Consider the following 15,029-nt stretch of genomic DNA (forward strand, 5'->3'; position numbering starts at 1 on the left):
GCAATTGTCTAAAGCTGTTTGTGGGATAATGAAGCCATCTGACTGTAAAAGTCTTTTCACATATGGTCATATTTCAGATAATCTCCGTCTTTTCTTGTTTGTTAATGAGAAAGACAATGTTACACAGTGATAGGGCGGATGGATGTTGTTTCTTTCTGATTAACAGCTTGTCCTTGTTGAATTTTAATTTTATGAATTTGGAATTGAAAATGAAATTGAAATGAGCAAACTTTAGACTTGGAGCCATATCGTGATTAGAGTAATAAAAAATAGTGGTTGTTTAGTCTTTGCACATTTTTTGAAAGCTAGTTATTCACATTTTGATAAACGATCAAAAAGCATCCTATCAAGGCCTCGTTCGTTTAAAGAAACTTTGCCCAGAGGAAGCATGCATGCACCCTGAGTATCTTGTTGCCTTCACTTTGGTTTTGCTGCACATTTTGACACATCCCTCATCAGAGGATTCACGTTAGCTGTCTACGAGGCAGCAGGAGAGACATGAGCATGTGAAAGCTTATCACTTCTGAAAGGACTTGCCAGGCATCCCCACTGTGTTGACTTGCCCCATGCCGAACATTGTCTCGGTTGTCAGAGTCTGTAGCTTGATCTCCCTGTGTGGGTGTTTATCATGTGCCAATTATTATTGCCTGACTTTATTTTTCAATTTTCCCAAAAGACGTTATTGGTTTATGGCAGGACTACAGACTGAATACAAATGACTGTAACATAAAATGATATCCGCATGGCCCTGATGCACCACGACATAAGACAGGGAATTATGTGAACTAAAACTGTAAAGCTTTTTGACCCAGTTTTCCTGAAAAAATATCAAAATCAGGACTGGATTAAACTAAGCTAACTACCTATTGATGCTAAGAAAGAGTGGACAACTCTTGCCACCTGAGCAACCTTTGTAGCAATGGTTATTACAATAACAATCATGCTTTGGTTTGGTTTGGTTTGGTTTGGTTTGGTTTGGTTTGGTTTGGTTTGGTTTGGTTTGGTTTGGTTTGGTTTGGCTATAGGCACAGAAACTACTTGGGTAGGTCAAGGGAAAGATCACTTTAGATCCTCAACATTACATAATCATTTTATGGTTACAATATAAACTGCCGATTGGGAATCAATCACCACTGTACTATCATGTTCCCATATTCTGTTGACCCCTCCTCCTCTTAATGCAGACTTTTTCACTCTTTAGACTACGTCACTGTTTCCCTTTGCTCATGTCATAGTTGCTACGGCCACTAGATGTCCCCTAACAACTAAACGCATGGGTCATAAAAAACCTGTGGTTGTGTTCACCTTGCCTGGTTTGTATCCACAGATCCAAAAGGTGATAAAGTGGTTTAGTGCTGCTGTAAATTTGATAACCATGTCAAAATATCAGGGCTGGACGAGGGTGGTCGATTCTGGGGGCAAATCTTACGTTTATATTGTGAAAGATGAGATGGTCATTTGGCAAATGCTTTCTGAAAAGGTCTGTTCAAAGCCTATTGATATCTCTTTGTGAACTTCGAGGAAAGGAAAGGAGGCGGGCCACACTAGACACAAGAGATTCCCATCAACACTCTGATGAAATGGGTTAAAGGTCTGTTAGGTTAACTGCTCCTGGCACAGAACTTGACCAAGGGATTTGGCATCACATGACACATGTACGGTAACTCAACATGCTGTCTCTGTCACTTATTGGCCATATATTTCACCCTTGTGCACTTTCACCTGAAGTCCCTATTTGGCATGTTGTTGTTGTATGTGTGACATCACAATTGCTGCAGGAAGGAGTGGCAAAGCCATAGTTTAAGATTATATATACAAGCGTGACTTGTGAGTCTGGCCAGGAGAGGCATGATGACTTCCATTTGATTACAACAGGTACGGGACTAATATGACTTGACATATAATACAATGTGTGAATGGTATTAAGTATTTAGATGCAATTCTCCCTGTCTTGTATTGCAAGCTATTGGGGCCATGATTCAGATTTAGGTCTAGACCTTTTCCAGTCCAATCACACAGAAGGTTGGTAATCTCCATAATTAAAATGCCTGAAAATCCTTTGTAAACAGGTTGTTGTGCTGCCTATGAAGCTCCATTATTATCATGTGTATTATGTATTTTTCATCAACTGAAAAAGGAATTGAGCTAAATCCTGTCATGCTTGGTAAATTTAATCTGTTTGCAGTGACTGTGTGGTCCAAATACCTGACAAATAGATCACTATGACAAAGTGTTACTTTATATTTCTTTCTCTGGACAGGTGTTATCGTTGGAGTCTGTCGACGATGTCCGGGAACGACCATCTGTCATAAACCATTAACTGGAAAAGTCTAATACGAGTATTTTGAGCCAGTAGCCCAGATGAGAGCTTCATAATACTACAAGTAAGATCTGAGATACCAGTATACATGTTACTGTAGATGTACAGTGAAGGAACTTTAGGTAAAGAAGGCAAGAAAACAGTAGAAAAACAGGGGCTTTCTACCAGACACTAAATTATTACTAAAGGTATTTGGACACCTGAACATCGCACACACTTGTTAAATTACTCAAATACAAATACTCTAAATGGGCATTGATATATGTAAGATTTCTCTATTTTGCTATTCTGCTAGAAAAGCATAAATAAATGAGGTTGGGTGTTGATGTTGGGTATCATGACCTGACTCACAGCTGAATCAGACTCTGTGCAGGCCAGTAGAAACATTTCTTTACTGCACAGTCCTGACTTTGACTGCTGCATCTAATGTTAGTGTTGCAATAAAGAAAATAATTTATGACTCTGCTGCTTTCAAATTCTAAAAAAATATATATATATAATAATAATCTGTATGTTTCTCCCAAGACACCTGAGTGCAGCTGAGACCAGTTCATATTGACATGGACTCTCCAGCAAAGGCTCAGAAGGCGACAACTGCAGCAGCGCCCGATGGTGGCTACGCTTGGTTCATCGCACTCTCTGGCTGCGTAGTCTTTGGTCTGACCTTCGGGGTCATTAAGGCCTTTGGCGTATTCTACGTTGAGATACACAAATACTTTGAAGCCACAGCAACGGAAACATCATGGATCACCTCTATAGCGGTTGCTACCATTCACATTTTAGGTAATTATGAACTCTTCTTTTTAAGTGCATAAATCTTTCAAATATAATCAAATTTATGAATTACTTTGAGAAATCCCTCACTTTATGTCAAATCCTTGAGTTTCCGACCACCAGGTGGCTCTTTCCTACATCCTACTGTATGTGAAAAAAGGATTTGTTGTGTTGAATGAACTGTACCACCTTAATAATACAAGCCATTAGAAAAACACCATATGATTGATTTTTGATCTCCGGTGCTCTCATACTCCGGGTAAAATCTTATTATCTGACTGCTGCAAATGCAAGTCTACTCAGACAGTGACACTAGGATTAAAATTCTTAAACCTTAAAACGCTTAAACCTCTTAAGTCTGGTGATTTAACAAAATGTCTGTGTTCACTCACTGACTGAATATTTTGAAGATAACATCTTCATTTACAAATGTTAAAAAAAGGCAGGTATTCTTACTTGCTGTGAAGGGTTGGGTGAAGTGTTATTTCGTTAACCTGAGATTTACCCTACTTTGTGTTGAATACTAATAAATAAGCATGGCCTGTGTGTCCCTGTGCAGCTCCTGCAGCATCTGCTCTGAGTGCTCGCTTCAGCCATCGCTCTGTAGTGATAACAGGTGGACTCATTTGCAGCTTTGGAGTCGTGATTGGGGCTTTCGCTCGTAACCTGACTGAGCTCTACTTAACAGTGGGGTTCCTAAATGGTGAGTGGTTAATAGCTGCAGACGTGCAAACACACACACACAAACTCAATCATTAATCAATAGAAAGTTATTCTTGAAGTGTTATTTTCTGCAGGTTTGGGCTGTGCATTAATCTGGACCCCTACAATGACCATGCTGGGCTTATACTTTGAAAAGAGACGTCCAGTAGCCAACGCCATGGCCAGCGCCGGAGAGTGCATTTTTACATTTGTCCTCACACCACTGTTCCAGCTATTGATTGACAATTACTCCTGGAGGGGGGCTCTGGTGATCCTGGGAGGACTGCAGCTTAACTTGTGTGTGTGCGGGATGCTGCTGAGGCCGCTGAAAGCCACCAGAGATGTGACTCGGGTCGGGGAGGTCGGAGCAGAAGAGCAGGGCTTATCGCTGGAACTGCTCACACGAGAGGACTCGGATCGGAGCAAAGCAAACCACCAAGAGACGGAGCAGCTGAGAGTAACAGAGCGGTCTGACCACGGGACAATGGAGGGATGTCTTCAAGACCCTGAGGAGACACTTGGTTCAACTAAAAGCTCAAAGTGCAGGACTAAGGGGACTGATTTAAGGACTACAATCCTACGCTATGTTGATTTTACCCTCATCACTAATGTAGAGTTCATGGTCTATTCGATGTTTGGGGTGTTTGCTGCTCTGGGTTTCTTTGCTCCAGCCCTGTTCCTGGTTCCTTATGCTCGCAGTAAAGGGATCGAGGAGTACCAGGCGGCTGCACTCATGTCCATCTCTGCTGTGCTGGACCTGTTTGGAAGGCTGTTTTTCGGCTGGGTGGCAAATCTGAGACTAGTGGAGATGGTATGTTCGATTATATTTAAAAAAAAATGTGTCAAGACAACATCATTGTAACAGATGATGCACAGTCTGCTTCCTCTCTGTTCCCGCCAGGTGCAACAGCTGATAGCTACAGTGATTCTGCTGGGTGCCGTGCTGCTCCTCTGCCCACTGGCCTCCTCATTCTTGGAGCTGGCCGCCGTCAGTGCAGTTTACGGCCTGGTGTTCGGCGCCGTGGTCTGCATCCACATCACCGTGCTGGCCGAGGTCGTGGGTGTCCACAGGCTCGGAAGCGCACTGGGTTTTTTCATGCTGATACGCAGCAGCGGCGGCCTGTTCGGACCACCCATCGCTGGTGAGAGCGATGATGAGCGATGCTTTGATAGTAAACTGCAAGTACATACTGTAGTGTGCTAACTGGGAATTTCAAAAAGAAATGGATTTCAGTTTTGAGCAGTTGCTGGAATATTCCCTATGATCCACTCCACCACGCTAACCGACTGCGACAGTGAGAAATAAACAAGAAAGCTGCAGAGAGTAGAAAAGGAAGAGTATTTAATTTATTGTGTGCTAACATTTCTGTTAGCAGAGTGTCAGGGAAAAAATTCAAATCATTAACTCCAGGTTACAGAGTCTGCCAGTCTCCTTGTCCTATTCTTCCATCACATTAAATCACACAATGAATGTGCTTATACGTCGTTCTGCATTGTAAGCCCAGCCCAGTGAGCCTATTCAATGAAAATTAGATTTTTATACCTTTCTGACATGCAGCACCACCTCTCAATTAATCATGGGTTTTGTCAATGGTCCATCCCACAGGATACGGGGAGTTTGATATTCAAAGTGCAGCTATGCAAAGATTATAATATCCGGATGCGTTATGGTTGTGTTAATTTCATGGACGAATGGCCAAAGATTTTTTTATTTTTTTTGGTTAAATGGAGTTTCTCCTCTACTGAATTTTATGCAATTCACTTGAGACATTAATTTTGTCCAAACTCACAGACTATGATGAAACAATTGTGGTAAAAGAGAAGAAAAAGTCGTGTGAATACCAAGTCCTCTTTTAAGATGCAACTGTTTCTGTGCAGTTTCCACATTTACACGTATAAGCAGATTATTGCGTCAACCAAGTAAACCTGACAAAAGTAAGAGCAGTTTTAACTCTATTGTACTCTACACCAACTCCTGAGAAAACTTGCCTCTTTATAAATGCTTCACTATGTTCAGCATACGCTCACTAACTCTGCTGTGCTGGGCCGGTGGTGTATACAGTGGGTCTGCAGAGCTTCTTACCCTGAAAACAGCCGCCTGCCTGCTGTTCCTGAAAATGCATAAGAATAGCAATAAGCTGGAAGAGGATAAATTGTTCTTCAGAGCCGAAGGAATGTGCAGAGTTATATTATATTTCTCTGTGGGTTCATCATCACAAGTGACTGCTTTCTCATACACATTATTTGTTACTCCATTGTTAACTTGAAAACATTCATTATAGCAGCTTTAAGTAATCCTAAGATGTATAAAAATGGAAAGTATTATAGAAACTTCCTGATATCTTGTTTTGTATAACCCACATCTTATTGTTGTAGTGTAAAAACTTTCTTTTTACTCACAGTTTTCCATATTTTCGGTTTAGGATTAGTTGAGAAATTAATTAAGGATAATGATTCTGAAGTGTGATATTTGTAGGTGTGATATTTTGTATCCCACTGGTCCTGCATAACACATTTTTCTTTGAGTAAATGGATAGGTTTTGGCAGGGGCTGGGCAGTGTCTCAAACGAGCCAGCTACTTGGGGCAATCTGTTTGCACTTATCTTCAGTAATCTATTCTTTTGTGAAAAATAAAAATAGCCAGCTATTAGAGTGAAATGGCAGTTGCATCTGGTACTGATGCAAAGTAGAGGGGGGAAACATTTGTTTGCCTGTGTTTTCTCAATGCAAATCGACACAAGCTGCAGCTTCACCACCCACAGTCCTACAAACCAACGAGCATTTGAACGTGATTATTGAAGCTATGACCTGTTTTCACACAAAGCTCTAAACAATGGAAGTAAATACAGCCTGACAAACACCCAACTTTACTTTGGCATCCATGCAGGCACAGCCAGCCAACCCAGGCATAAAGTACCCTGGCTCTGAGCACAGCCAGCAGTAAATCAGCTGGGGAAACTGTGTCTCCAACTGTGGGGAAAAAAACACGTTGACCTTATGTTGTTGTTTGGATTCATTTGACGGTATTTATGGATTTACAAGACGGCAGTCAGGGTAGCAAAGAAAAAAACATGGAATAAGAGTTTTCAAAGTGGACAAGCTGCTACAGTAGGCTTCGCTCTGCAGGATGTGTGCGTGTCGATGGTTTGGACTTTAGGGCTGTATATGGTCAGTCGTCTGTTGTCTCTGGCCTGATGTATCAGGGAAATCTCAGAAAACATAAACAAACACTTTCCACTCCCTCGCTTTGAACTTCAATTCAACATTTTTTCCAATGTATATCTGTTGAACAAGTTCTTGAACCTATCTAATTTAGATTAAAGTGATTGAAGTGTAAATGTTGAATTTAAGACAAGACCAAAGGCTGATGCTGACCTCAAATCGTGATTATGTGCTAATTGAACACAACTCAATACAAATGTAGCCTCTGGTGTCCTATTTATAGCCCAACATGGTCCCTCTGACACAGAGGCTATTTCTAACTTATTTACTGTACCGTTCGGTACTTTCAGCACTTTGAAGAGCAGAGAGTTGACGAATGTTGAGGATGCATCAAAGCGTTCTAATTATGTTTCCGTCACGGGAGGAAAGCACTGGCGTTACTGCCTTAGGATGAAATTAATCTTTCTGCAATCCTCCTCTCCCTATCGCTGCCTCCGTCTTTTGCCTCATTTGTAACGATCTACTGCTAAATTAAGCCAAAATGATAACGTAATTGGGATATTGCTGTGTTTAAGCCAGCATGGATGTGGCTGAGTCAAAGCTGTAAACCACTCACATGTGTTCTTTTCATTTTAGGATACTTCATTGACAAGATGAGCGATTATGGCATGGGTTTCTACATGGCGGGGGCAGCTCTCATCGTCTCCGCTCTTTTCCTGCTCCTCCTCTGTCAGATAAACCGCAGGGGTCAGAGGTCAAACACCAGAAATCACGACATGCATATGGACAAACCGGGGCAAAGCCTGAAGCCACGGAGCTGAAGCCAAAGAGCTCGGCACGGCATGAGAGACGGAGACACAGTTTCTGTTGCTGATGGACTTTGACGTGACAATTGTTGTTGTTTTCGGCCTCCAAATTTGACATTTTCCATTTTTTTTCTCAATGTCAGTGATTATGGGCTTTAGAGTCAACATGGTCACAGTCTGTCACACAAGCCACTGACAGCGTGCACTTGCAGGGAACGAGGAAATTGATAAATCCTTTAGACAGTTTGCAGCAGATCTGCAGATTAGGGAGAGGGCGGGGGTCAGAGCAGGGGAGGAAATTTTATATATTTTTTTATTTTGTTTGTTTTCAAAGTTACCAATGAGATAAATTCTGCAGGGACATTTTTCACTTTATTGCTGTTAAAACTGGAAGCGACAGAGTTAATCTTTTGTACACATTTCATTTTGCACATGAAACCAAATTACCTCATTCATAAAAATAAAAAAAGATGGTAGCAGTGAGTTAGTTTTTGCCTCAGTGGCTGGAAGATTTGCTAAATGTGATGCATCGTGTGTTTGAACACTTGCCAGCTGCTAATTTCATTTCAAATACACATTTTGGTTAATTTGTGAAAATGCGTGTTAATTTTCTGAAGCATTAAAATTTGAAAGGGTAATTCATCTTAAATGATTTATGTGTTTCCTCCTTTAATTATTCATTATTAAAGGAGTTTCACCAATGTGCAATTTTAAGATATGGTTAGGAGGGTTTTGCAGGGGTTTTTTTTAGACTAAAGTGAAGTGAACTTTGTATGTGTTGTATGTTTTTCCTCGCTGGACCTAAAGTTGTATTTTTGTCATTGAATGTCTTTGTGGCCCATGCATCATGCATGGATGAGCAGCGAGTTGCACGGTGAAAATGTGACTATAGCTCCCTCCAGTGAGAAAATACTGATGTTGCAACTTCAGCCTGCACAGCTGCAGTGCTGATAAATGCAGATATTCCACCACAGGGAAGTCACGAATCCACTAATATAAACCAAACAGTCCAATTACAGAAAGTTGCATCAGCCTTTTTTATTGGTTCAACGATTAAAACAGAAGCAAAATATATGAAGCGTGCACCTTTTAACTAACAAGCCCATTTTATCATCAGACTCCAAAATGAACTCAAGTGTTAAATTACCCTGCTGAAGCAACAGAATAAGTTCTAAATGGTTCAGTGGATTTCTTTCTAAGTTGCGTCCCAGTGCAGCTTGAAACTGGAGGAGAAAAGTGTTTCTTGATTTTCCTCCTCTGCTGCAGAATGTTTGGTATGTGCAACCATCAAGAAAACCAGCTTTCATAACCCTGCACCGACCAGAGGCACCAGATAAACATCTCCAGCGTGGTATAATGCAAACACAACAAGTATAAATAAACATGTCACTCTCTATAAACCCTCAATAACAAACTCCAAACCGAGGTTTACAAACAGTGGCTCACTCTGAAAAATCCCCCCACCCACCATCACCTCCACCAGCACCACATAAAGTCACACAGCTCCACACACCGAAGGAAAGAGACTGTTGAAAAGAAAACTGACCACAACAAGAGAGCTGGTCACAAAATACCACAAGGCTTTGATCTGCCAGACAGGAACAAAGACATAATCCATGTTTCACAGAAACTCTACATGAAAACCAAACACACACACACACACACACACACACACAGTATGCAATGGTTGACTGCCAAGAGAGAGAAGAGGCCACCTATTATCAGACTGCCGGTTGAAAATCATAAGAGGATTTCCAGTCCAGTGACTCTATAACATCTACTGTTACTTGATACACGAGGAGGTCTGATCTTTTAATTACACATCAGCCTGCCTGAAAAACCCTGTATACACTCTGTGTACTGCACACAAAAAGGAAAAAACATGTCTGAGCAAAACAACAAAAGGAAAGAACATGTGGAGTTACTCAACATTTGTTTGGTGATGAAAACCTTAATGACCTGATGAATGATTGAATATCCCAAATACTGCATGATAATTCATTTTAAAAAGGGGCCAATCTGCCAATAAACATGAAGTTCATTGTACTGATCATGAGGTAAACCACCCAGCCTGTGAAAACACTTGTTTAGAGAAGTTTGATGGTGTTGGCATGAGGGTTACTGTACTGTATGTAGATTTCAACTTCAGATTTTCAGTTTTTAACAGAAAGCCTTGAGGCATAGAGTGTGAAAGAAGCGAGACTTTAGGAGGGTTGGGTGAGTCTCATGAGAGATGCTATTAGGTTGCATTATGGGAAATGAGGGGTTCAGCAAATTTAGGGGGCTTGACCTACATTTTTACAGCTTTTTTTCTAGTTGTTTCTCTCACGATCCCCCCCTCACTTTACAGAACTTCAGTATACCAACATAAAAATGGCGACAGCAGATCATTAATCCACACTAACTATGATGTTTGCTCATGAAGAGGAGCGGCAGAGAACTGGTGAGAAGAAGATGCAGTTCGCTGTAGATCAACTTCAGGCAACTAAGTGGGAGAAGTTTTAGTTTTGACCCGGCCCCCAACCCGCTCCGTATGAGTGTGTGGAGCAGCAGGAATATGGGACTGTCTTCATTTGTCCCTGTCAACATCAACTCTAATAAAACAGAAAGCACAGGGAGAGCTTTGAAGTCAGACAGGACCCAGTATAGCGCCTCCCGGTCACTTTGACCCCGAAGTGAAACCCTCCTCGGCGCAGAGTTGCTATAGAAACAGCTGAAATAGTTTTTCAGAGTATTTTTTTTCTTTCTTTCTTTTTTCCCTTTACTTTTTTAAGCCGACCTTACTCACAGGGGTCATGCTGAGGAATGCTGCACAACTACCTGAGTTCAAAGTGCTCGGTAGCAGGGCGAAAGGGAGAAGAGGGGGAAATGAGGAGCGGAGGAGGACGGAGGGATAAAAAAGGAAAGAGGAAGAGGGAGGAGAGGATGTATGATAGCTGCATGTGGAAGATGAGAAACCAACTGGGAGAGGGTTGAGAAAGGAAGGAATAAAGAGAAAGTGATGATGAGCAGAGGAGGGGGGAGAGGAACAGGAGGTATAAGCTGCAGTAGTAGGATATAAAAAAAAGGCAAAGAAAAATGATAAGCTGAGAAGAGACAGAAGAAAGAGAAGGACAATTACAGAAAAGAAGCAATTACTGTGTACTGGAGCAACCCTCAGAGCAAGCAGGAGCCGAGTGCTGATTTGTGCTGCCGAGGGCCATTAGAGGATAAAGGATAATGACGCTGGAATGAAATAGTCATGAAGGGGAAGCAGTTGAGATTGGGCATGGCTCTAACCACCTCGCTGATTAGAAGAGAAGACAAAGACATGCTGGTAATGAGAAACGATTAGCGGCGCTACAGGTAGTTATGCTTAATGAGGATAACTAGCAAGCAAGCAGACCCACGCACCACCTCCACAACTGCAGGTTATTGCTTTGAACGCCATCAGGTCCACGTGTTGTGCATAAGGTCTGAAGCTGACTTGAATTGATTTTGAAAAATATTTGGCTCTTTTTTTTGTGTAGTTCTCCAGAATATAAATCACAATCAGCCAAAAGAAACTCCCAACCCCAGCCTCCAAAACACTGCCAATAATAAAAAAGACTCCCTGAGCAAGTTCAAAAAAGCATTTCAGTTTACAAGACATACAGTATAAGCACGGGTCCTGCATGTAAACACTGATGCTAAAGATACTGGAAAATAGTGAGGAGGGAGCAGACAGATGTTTGGTCTACATGAACCTTTTATCAACTCTTCTCCGTTTTGATCTTCCACGTCTTTGCCTTTCTTTTCCATCAGCCGCAGCCAGCAGCGTGCACCTTTAAACAGCTGTCCCACTTTAACTCAAGTCATTGGAGTCACTGTCTTTGACGTACCTCACATGCACATGCAGGAATGTATTCAATGGCAGGCAGAAGCAATAACACTTTATATTTTAGATATTAAAAATATGTTTTGTTTGGTTTAGATGTAGAGGTACATGATCAGATTTTATTACCACAGTGGAAAGTTTTCCATCTCATTTCTTGATGGGTCTAATAGTCTAGTAAAGCGTTCTGTGCCAGTCCTGCTCTCCTTGTCTCTTTATAGTCAAATAAATCCTCAACGCAATCTTGTTCCTCTAAGCACCCATACTTTATGTGTAGCCAGTGTGTGTGTGTGTGTGTCTTGTTTTATCACATCACTCAAACTGAAATTGTACAAACAAGACAAACACACATCCTAACACTGACTAAAACAGCCATTAAGTCAGAGATTTATCTGCCCTCTTCAGCCAAACGCTGGGACGCAGCCAATTGCTCAATGAACTCTTTCAAATGTGAGATAGTAAAACACAGCAAAGCAAATCAAAAAGTAGAAGATTAGTTTTGAGAGAACCGGTGCTACAGTATATGGACTTTTTGCTCGGTATACTGTAAGTGCGATAAGAGCATAAATTCAACAGGCATCTTTTAGGATTGTAGCCTACATTGTTGTGTATATAGCAAGTTCTCAAGTTTATGTACTGCATATGTGCTGAGAAGTTATAACACATGCGTGTCCATCCAGCAGCCTAATACCAACCAATCACACCTAACCCCTGACCCTTCAGGCTGACCTCTGTGACCCCAGCTGACAGCTCTGATTTGGGATGAATGGTTTCGACAGGCTGCTGCTTCGTGGTTCAGCACACTGACACAAGAGCGAGGTGTGCTAGTAAACATTAAAGTGACAATGACATGACGGATGACGGTAAACTTGTTTTCAGCCAAGCTAGCAGTCTCATAGTTGTCCAAAATCACATAAAATATTGGATGTATTACCCCAAAAAAAAAAAAAAATTAGGTTCAGATGTTCATGTTCCCCTCAGGTTGAAATGCACTGGCACAATCATCAGCTAAAAAAAATGTTGATTTGTCACATACTTTGGTTTATGACCAAATAAAAACAATTCCCATAGCTGCACTTGCAGCCCTAATTGGAAAATGTTAGCATGTGGCCCTAATTGTGAAATTTAACAACACATACATTTACTAAACCAACATTTTGAATCACTTATGTCAACATATGAATCTCACCTTTCTATCATTTGTCAGAGTTTGTTTTCCAAGTTTAATCGTAATCGCTTTCAGGCGGCAGGCGGCCTATTACTTTCTCTTCTACTTAGGTGGCCAGCTTTAGCATGCTAACTTTCCAAACTAAGATATTACATAAGATAAACAGTATATCTATGCAGTAAATCTCTCTGTGTCAGGCTCAGAGGCAGACCGTAATCAGATGTATAAACGTAGTAGTGAATTTATACAGTACAGTATACATATGACACCTTGTAGATGCTTATGGTACGCAGACACCACTAGTATCAACACAAACTAATCTGTATAAACCCCTGTTGGTCCTCTAAACAAACACATCCCACCCACATGCACAAGCTGAACTTCATTATGAGACATATGCTAGGTATTCCCATGAAATCGTGCTAACTGTGCTCGTATAATCGTCACATGTGGACGAAGGGGCTGCCCTGACCACTGAGCCAGATCCATCCCTGGACAGCTACCAACTATTACACCATGAATCAGACTGGAATTAATCTCTGGACCATCAGAGAGTAGAAACATGTGATATGAAACCCCCCCCGAGACTCGCAGACACAGCCACAGTGCATCGTTGCCTCCAGAGAGCGCCTCGCAGATGAAAGGAATTTCTGCCTTTTGAGTGGAGAGTTTGTCTCTGAACAGGATTTTATGGATTCACACGTTCCTCTCATTCATAAATGTACAAGTGAACGCTGTGTCCAGACTGAATGCCATGTCCTGTTTAGCTGTTGGAGTAAACACTGTATGTGTATCCTGTTGTATGGAGTTACAGTGCAGTGTGTCTTTCTCTGTGTGTGTTCAGGTCCTTTGTAGGCCAGGATGTGTGAATGTTTCAACCCATGAATGCAGTTGTTTACAACATTTAATATTCATGTATGCTGTACATTCCAGATTTAGAAAGGAGGCAGGATGTGGATGATGTCTGGGAAAATATGTCTGGAAATATTACTGCACTCTGTCTGCTGCTTGAAACTGTGCAGCTGTGATTTCCCGCCCATTAAGAACTGAATATGGTTCAGGGTGTGGGATAGGTTTTGAAAATTATGACAAGATGATGCAATACAGCGCTGAATAGTGACTTCACAGTTCCACCACCCAAACGGAGAATGCACTAACTTTGCCATCTCGCTGATTTTGTTGTTGTTTTTTGCTATTTTTCCACAACAGTTTTAACGCAGGGCCCAAAAAAAGCAACTGCAGGACCTTAGCGCTTGTTAAAAACCCACCTGGTCTTTAGTGCCCCAGTTTAGCCCATGCAAAGCAACAAAACACATAAAGATATAAATACTTTCCTCAATAGGCTACTGACTACTCTTGTTGGCTTGATTCAGATTTTCCTGCGTCATAAACCAGCAGGTCGGTGAAACAGCAACTCTCTACCTTTGAATCTGTCATGAAGAATGACTGTACATCTGTTCCTCAATTATTTACACTGAACAAAAATATAAATGCAACACTTTTGTTTTTGCTCCCATTTTTTCATGAGCTGAACTCAAAGATCTAAAATGTGTTTCAGAAATCTGTCTAAATCTGTGTTAGTGAGAACTTCTCCTTTACCGAGATAATCCATCCACCTCACAGGTGTGGCATATCAACATGCTGATTAGACAGCAAGATTATTGCACAGGTGTTCCTTAGGCTGGCCACAATAAAAGGTCACTCTAAAATATGCAGTTTTACTGTATTTGGGGGGGTCGGGGGGTGGAGAAGGAGAAGTGCTCACAGATTTAGACAGATTTGTGAACAATATCTGAGAGAAATAGGCCTTTTGTGTAAATAGAAAACATTTTAGACCTTTGAGTTCAGCTCATAAAAAATGGGAGCAAAAACAAAAGTGTTGCGTTTATATTTTTGTTCAGTGTCTGCAAAGGTCCACTGATCGAGATCTTCAGCAGCTTCTTCTTCTGATGTTTTTGGCAGTGGCCAAAAGGTTTTTAGGTGCATCATCGCTGCTTCCTTAAGAAATGGAACATGGATGGGAGTTATTCCACTCAGATTTATACTAACACCACATGGATTTAATTCTCTTGTAGTTCAAGTTTGATATGATCTTTTTCCAGGCTCATGCAGGAAAGACACAGGGAATCTGTCTCCCATAAAGTTGGAATCATTTTGTTTTTATTCACATTCCTCTTTTTATTCCTATTTATACACATCAGTTACCTTTGACCAGGTGCAACATACCAAGTCCCAGGTGAAACA

At 41.3% G+C, this 15,029-nt stretch overlaps 1 protein-coding gene across 1 annotated transcript; it reads left to right on the top strand.

Annotated features, from left to right (window-relative positions):
- Positions 1 to 1,843: 1,843 nt before the first annotated feature.
- On the top strand, positions 1,844 to 8,413 carry LOC146986235 (monocarboxylate transporter 13). Its single transcript, XM_085779944.1, is given in 8 exon segments — positions 1,844 to 2,026; positions 2,261 to 2,328; positions 2,855 to 3,103; positions 3,654 to 3,797; positions 3,892 to 4,607; positions 4,698 to 4,938; positions 7,595 to 7,764; positions 7,766 to 8,413. Coding segments are annotated over 7 exon segments (1,560 nt in total). The 5' UTR covers positions 1,844 to 2,026; positions 2,261 to 2,327; the 3' UTR covers positions 7,805 to 8,413.
- The last annotated feature ends 6,616 nt before the right edge of the window (positions 8,414 to 15,029 follow it).

Source organism: Trachurus japonicus, chromosome 6, assembly GCF_045865225.1.
Source record: "Trachurus japonicus isolate A0001 chromosome 6, Traja_1.0".
Lineage (NCBI taxonomy): Eukaryota > Metazoa > Chordata > Actinopteri > Carangiformes > Carangidae > Trachurus > Trachurus japonicus.